This window comes from Micromys minutus (assembly GCF_963924665.1).
Source record: "Micromys minutus genome assembly, chromosome: 22".
Taxonomy (NCBI): Eukaryota; Metazoa; Chordata; class Mammalia; order Rodentia; family Muridae; genus Micromys; species Micromys minutus.
In genome coordinates, this window is record NC_137957.1 from 1,665,318 (window position 1) to 1,671,930 (window position 6,613).

At 52.3% G+C, this 6,613-nt stretch overlaps 1 protein-coding gene across 1 annotated transcript; it reads right to left on the bottom strand.

Annotated features, from left to right (window-relative positions):
* Positions 1 to 1,957: 1,957 nt before the first annotated feature.
* Positions 1,958 to 3,479, bottom strand: RPS15 (ribosomal protein S15). Its single transcript, XM_080935503.1, has 4 exons — positions 3,454 to 3,479; positions 3,062 to 3,147; positions 2,189 to 2,423; positions 1,958 to 2,100 (listed from the first exon to the last, which is right to left on the bottom strand). Exons 1-4 carry the CDS (start codon positions 3,454 to 3,456, stop codon positions 1,987 to 1,989), a joined length of 438 nt encoding a protein of 145 aa, XP_080791629.1. The 5' UTR covers positions 3,457 to 3,479; the 3' UTR covers positions 1,958 to 1,986.
* Positions 3,480 to 6,613: the final 3,134 nt, after the last annotated feature.

The window sequence follows — 6,613 nt, forward strand, 5'->3', positions numbered from 1 at the left end:
CTGCGCACAGACAGAGGCCGGAGGAGGTGGTGTCAATCCACTGATGAAAGGTGACCCAAGACTCTGAAGATAGAAATATAAGACAGGACCCCTTTGCAGGGAACGACAAAGTGTGTTTCTGATGGGCCTGGAGCACCCTAAGGGTTGGAACCGGTCCAAGGGGTTCACAGTGAAGAGGAGGGGACCTATGGAGAACCCGGTTTGTGGGAGCTAGAAGCGCCACCCTGTGGTTAGGACATTGTGCGTCCGCCCGTGGATAGTCACCTGGGTGCCCAGATACCAACTAAGATTCACAAGTCATTCAAGAAAAATGTTCTGGGTGCCAACCTTGAACTGGGCACAGGGCACGGGAGGGGCCGCTGGTTGTGAACTCTGTCGTGTGAACATTATTGAAATTCTCTACCATGTACAACAGGATAAAAGTCGGCCATGTGGGTGATGGACATCTAGAGGCAGGTGAATCTGAGTTCGAAACCAGCCTGGTCTACAGAGTGAAGTCCAAGACAGCCAGGCTATGCAGAAAAACCCTGCCTCCAAAGCCAAAACCAGGTTGAAAGTCGGATGTGGTGGCTCACTTGGGAGACTGAGGCAGGACTATCATTTGTTCCAGGTGCCAGAGGTGTGATCTGAGCTACCACGGAAGTGTGTGTAGTTGGCGACCCCCAGTGACTGGAGGTACAGACCTGGCTGAGGGGTTGGTGCACATCTGGCCTGCCTTTGCTAGAAACTGAACCCGGAGGGGCGCTGCTGACTTGTGCAGTGGGACTTAGGTTGGGCAGCCTGCAGGGCAAACTTTCACTCGGTTGATGAGCATGCGCTGGGAACCTGATGGTGGCGGCTAGGCACCCAGCCTCCAAATGGGAGGGGCCCGGCTTTGACTGCCCCTCCATGACACCTCCTTGGAGCCCCTGGAATAAGGGTACCACAAGCTCTAATTTGATCTTTTCCTTTCAGTCCCACCAGCAACACCAGTGGCAGAAGACAGCACCCTGTAGCTAGTGTGATGTAGTGAATACGAGGCCCAGCACCCACATGGTGATGTTTCCCTGAGGCAGGATGACTGGAAACTTTCAGCAACACTGACTTACATCCCCAGAAACGTAAGGTTCTCCAGAAAATGACTCCTACCAAGCAAGCCAGTGTGCCTTTAGTCCCAGACTCCAGAGGCAGATGCACCCACGTTCCAGGCTACATTAGACTTAGTAAGGAAAACAAGCCACTGATGGCATGGAATTAGTTCCAGCACCAGGGACTATGAGGATGGCCTGGTGGGCAGAGAAAGCCTGTCCCGGAAACACTAACATGGGCCAGAGGTTCTTTCCACTGCAAATGTCAGAATACCACAAGCGGGAGGCACCAAACCTTCCACACAGCTTTGGTGACAAGCTTGAAGTCTTCCAGACCACTGCTAGATGTGCTGGCAGACACCTGCTATCCCAGGTCACAGAAAGCACCAGGGTCAAGTCTGGAACAGTACTGAGGCCTCAGGCAACCCTGCAGTCCCCACCAGCTCACCTGAAGCCAGAGCGGACAGTTGGCCTCTCACCTCAGGTCCTGCTCAAATAAGACACCGCCCTTAGGGAGCCGCCACACAACCTCCCTAAATGTTTAACTCTGGCTGGGCTCTGAGAGCCAATGTCTTGAATCCTCCTCACAAAAATTTCGTGGCTACTTCATAACTGTTTTAATTCTGCCTTTAGAAATCGTAATGTGAATATCTGATATGGCACCCCCAAAAGGGCTGTGACTCACAGGCTTGAGAATCGCTGTTTGAGACCTTGTACAAGAGGCAGACACACAAACAGGACAAACTAACCCCCAAAGGGAGCCACGCCCCTCTGGAGGGCGTGGCTCTTCGATCTGCCCTCATTCTGTTTGCCTTGACAGCCAGTAAGGCTCCAGGTTCTAAGCACAAGGTCCAACCCCCAGGCCCCAGAGAAGAAACAGAATCTAGGGATTAAAATAATGAGTCTTTATTGGCCTCCGCTACTTGAGGGGGATGAATCGGGAGGAGTGGGTGGCACCGATACCGGGCCGGCCGTGCTTCACGGGCTTGTAGGTGATGGAGAACTCGCCCAGGTAGTGGCCGATCATCTCTGGCTGCGGGGAAGAGTAGGCAGAGCATGTGAGTAGCTGTGGCATAGAGGACAGTCACCCGCCCGCCCAGCCACACTCCCAGACCACTCACTTTGATCTCCACCTGGTTGAAGGTCTTGCCGTTGTACACACCCACCATGCTGCCGACCATCTCAGGCAGAATGATCATGTCCCTCAGGTGGGTCTTTACCACCTCGGGCTTCTCCATGGGTGGCGCCTCCTTCTTGGCCTTTCTCAAGCGTTTGAGCAGTGAGTGCTGTTTCCGCCTCAGGCCACGGTTCAGGCGCCGCCTCTGGCGGGCGCTATACAGCTGCATCAGCTGCTCACTGCGGGAGAAAGGGGTGGCTTGAGCCCTCATCACTCCCATGTGGGCCACCCAAGGGACAAGAGGCTGCACCAAACGCACCAACTCCTCATCTCTTTCACACTCAGCAAGGAGCATGCCAGTAGGCGAGGCTCAATGAAACAGCCAAGTACCGCACCAACCCTCAGCACAGCCCTCCAAAATGAATGTTCCACAGGCAATGGAAGCTGAAGATGCTTGCAAGCCCACCCAATCAAAACGTAGCTCTCAGACCGATTACCAACTGTCAATCCCTGGTTGATTTTCCCCAAGATTACAGGAAGGATTGTCAGCCCAACCACTCGGGAGACTGAGGCAGAGTAGCTCAGTCTATAGAAGACTGTCAAATGCTGTAAAGCTGTGGCAGGGACTTAATAGAGAGCTTGCCTAAGAGGCCAGGGAACCCCAGTTTGATGTTTTACACCGCGGTGGCGACCCAAACATTCGGGAGGTGGAGACAGGAAGATCAGGAGTTGGAGCAAGCTACTCGAGGCCCTTTTTTGTCAATCCCGTTTGGCATGTGCAGAGGTTCTGGCTTTATCTCCAGAACGACGCGCAGAAAAAGAAAACGCGCGAACAAACAGAAACCCGGCAGGACTAAGGTGACGGGGCCTCTCTTACTAGGACATGTCCAGCAGTTGGTCGAGGTCCACGCCACGGTAGGTGAACTTGCGAAAGGTCCGCTTCTTCTTCTGCTCCACTTCAGCCTGCGTGAGCGCGAGTTGGGGTTAGCAGGGGCTCGCCATCCTTTCCCGGGAGGCCGGGGGGCGCACTGCGCAGGCTGTGCTCCCGCCCGGTAAGGCTGTGCGCTCCCGGCTCCGGCGGCCCGGACATAACACAGATCCGCGGCCGCTCGCAGCCTTCCAGCCCCTTCCGCGCCCGCCATCCGCAGTCTCTGAGAACCCGAGCACACCGCCCCATCCCTGAGCAGCGACTCCTGAGTCCTGCGAAAGGGCCCCGGGAGGATGGCGAAGGATACACCGGGGGAGAGAGAGCAGGAAACTCATACTCACCATCTTGGCGGCGGCTCGGAAAAGGAAGTGAGGACAGCGTCTGCGCAGTTATCGCGAGCTGTGCTGGGAGGCCCCGCCTCCAATCGCACAAGAGCTTCCGCTCTCCGGAGACTCGCTATCGCCCCCTGCTGTCCGGAGGGCAGAGCGTAGAGCGCCGTCACCCTCTTTTGGGGGTTGTGTGTGTGTGTGTGTGTGTGTGTGTGTCTGTTCCTTTTTCTCTCGCTGTTCTTCCTGTTTCTCTCTGTGTGTCTCTTTCTCTCTGTCTCTTGTGTTCCTGTCTCATATACAAGGTCTCAAGCAGCGATTCTCAACCTGTGGGTCACAAACCCTTTGGAGGTGGCATATCAGATATTCACATTACGATTTCTAGTAGCAACAAAATTATAGTTATGAAGTAGCCACGAAATATATACATTCATTTTTTGGGAGGGGGGATTCAAGACAGGGTTCTCTGTGTAGCCCTGGCTGTCCTGAAACTCGCTCTGTAGAACAGACTGTCTGTACAGTAAATCAGAGATCTTCCTGCCTCTAAGCACCCAGCCTGTGAAACCAGGCTGTCCTCTAACTCAGAGAGATCTGCCTGTCACTGTCTCCTGGGTGTCCACCATGCCTACCTAGCTTAGCTTGTCTACTTTGTGTGAGCCTGCCACCTCAAAAGTGTGGGATCAGTCCTGTTTCCAGCATCCCAGAGATTGGCTTCAGGTCGTCAGCCTTGGCAGCAAAATCTCTGACCCAGTGTCGTGCTTTATAAAAAAGATAAGGAGATTAGGAATATGATCGGTGGAGGTGCAGTCAGGAGTGGGGGAGGGGAAGGGGGCGCCGACGCGGACCCATGCTGAGGCATCCCTTCCCCCTGAGGGACCAGCCACAGAAGATATAGAATATTCAGGGCATTGGGAGGGGAGTCAAGAAGAAAGGCAGAGGGGGGGTGAAGTAGAGGAAGAGAGGGAAAGGGGCAAGGGGGCAGATCAAGAGCAGGAAGGGAAGAGAAGCCCCTTTTATAGTGAGCCGGGCATACCTGGTAACTGTGGGCGGAGGCTAGACTAAATGCCAACAGTGAGCCATGTCCTTGCCTACTTCTTTAGGATTTTGTTTAGCCCAGGCTGGCCTCAAACTTGTTGTGTGGCTGGAAATGACCTTTAGTTTGTGATCCTCCTGCCTCTGCCTCTAGAGAGTTGGTACAACAGGTTTGTGCCACTGAACTGATTGTGCCGAGCCATTGATGTCCCTTTATGTCCCTTGGTCAGGCATGGTGGCACATACATAGTACACACACACACACATGCAGGCCAAACACATATGCATAAAATACGTACATCTGAATTTAAGAAGAGGAGGAGGCAGCAGCGGCTCTTGGGAATGGGCAGTGATTGCAGGGAATGTACCAAGCTTTGGGTTCCACAGTATAACTAGGTGTAGTGGCTCCTGCCTGTCATCCTGGCCTATCATCCCGCCTCGTAGACAGGACCAAGAGCTGCAGGAGACCCTTGTTACTACAGGTCAGCCTGAGGTTTGTGAGAATGTACCTCAAAAATAAAAGTGGGTGGTGGGTGCTCTAGAGATGGCTCAGCTTAGAGCCACTGCTGTTCTACAGAACATCGACGGCATCCACATGGCTGATAACCACCCATAACTCCAGGGCCAAGGCATGTGATGTCCTCTTTTGGCCTCTGACAGCAGAAGGCACAGGCACAATGCAATGACATACATGCAGGCAGATGGTAACACACATTAGAGAGGTTGAAGCAGGGTTGTTGTGAGTTCCTGGGGTTTGCCAAGTGCTTGGCTCATAAAGCCTCAAACTCCAAGGTCTGCCTGCCTCAGCCTTCCGGAGTGCTGAGATAAAGTCTTGAGGCACCACTTCCCAGCTGTGAGATCTTACCTTAAAACAAACTAGACAAACAGGAAACTTGGCTGCACATACCTATTAACCTAGCATGCCCCAGAGGCAGACAGATCTCCAGGTTTGATTAGCAGACCCTGCTTCAGGTGGTGTTGATGAATACATTTAATCCCAGCACGGCAGAGAGGGGGCAGAGGGCTGGCTCTCTGTGAGTTTGAGTCCAGCCTGCTGTACAAGGTTAGCTCCAGGACAGCTAATACACAGGGAAACCCTGTCTCAAAAAAAACCCAGAAACAACCAGACACCTTTCCTCCTTCAGTAAGGGGGAGAAGCCTTTGAGATCCCGATCTAGCTCCCAAGCACTGTCCAACACATGCAGCCGTGTGTGTGTGTGTGTGTGTGTGGGGGGGGGGGTGGTCTGCATAAATGCACATGTGAAAACTGTTAAGACTCTACAATTAACATGAAAGGAGCCGTTAACTGCAGAAAATAACAAAAGCATCTGCCCGTTTAAAGAGCAGGGATATGAAATGCCAGCCTGGTTTTAACCAATGACAAAGGCTCTGCTCTTCGGTAAGGATGGCAGTGTGGCTCCGTGTCCCTGCATGTGCCCCAACCTATTCTAAGGCAGGGCTTTTATATTAAATAGCTTTAATAAGGGTGTGTGTGTCCGTATGTAGTTTAGTGTGTATGAATGCTTGCACCTGGGCTAGGTACACAGATCCCTTGGAGCTGGAGTTAAGATAGTTGTTTCTCCACCTGCATTCTCAAAAAAAAAAAAAAAAAAAAAAAAAACCCAAAAAACAAAAAAAATTGGGGGGTGGTGGTGTAGGGTATATGTATACCTTGCTGATCTCAAATACATAGCCCCAATTGTCTTTGCCTCCTTAAGGTCTTCCATAATCTGGGGGCAACCCCATTTAGTCACAGCACCTGTATGCAATCTACATAGGTCCCATCTCCCTTTGTACTACTGGGTTCTGGCCCCTCTCCCAAGCTGTGACTGAGATGTCTCACTTGATCCCTCAGGGATGCTGGTACTGACGGTTTTTGGGGAGGTGACGGGAGTAGGATCTCATGTAGCCAAGGATGACCGTGAACTGCTGAAGGAAAATACTGAATCACAGATTTTATCTTCTTTGCACCTGTGTGTGGTACCCATGGGAACCACAAGGCTAGACTCCCCCTGGGACTGGAGTTGTGAGCCATCTATCTATGTAGGTGTTGGGAACAGAACCAGGGTCCACTGTAAGAGCAGCATGTGTTCTTAACTGATACCTTAGCCTTTGTTAATTTTTTTTTTTAATTTCTTGAGTT

Bases quoted from the DNA above. Each gene is read 5' to 3' on its own strand.
- RPS15 (XM_080935503.1), bottom strand. The intron at 2,424-3,061 runs GTAAGAGAGGCC...TTTCTCCCGCAG, and splicing joins CAACTGCTGGACATGTCCTA to TGAGCAGCTGATGCAGCTGT. The intron at 2,101-2,188 runs GTGAGTGGTCTG...TCTTCCCCGCAG, and splicing joins TCAACCAGGTGGAGATCAAA to CCAGAGATGATCGGCCACTA.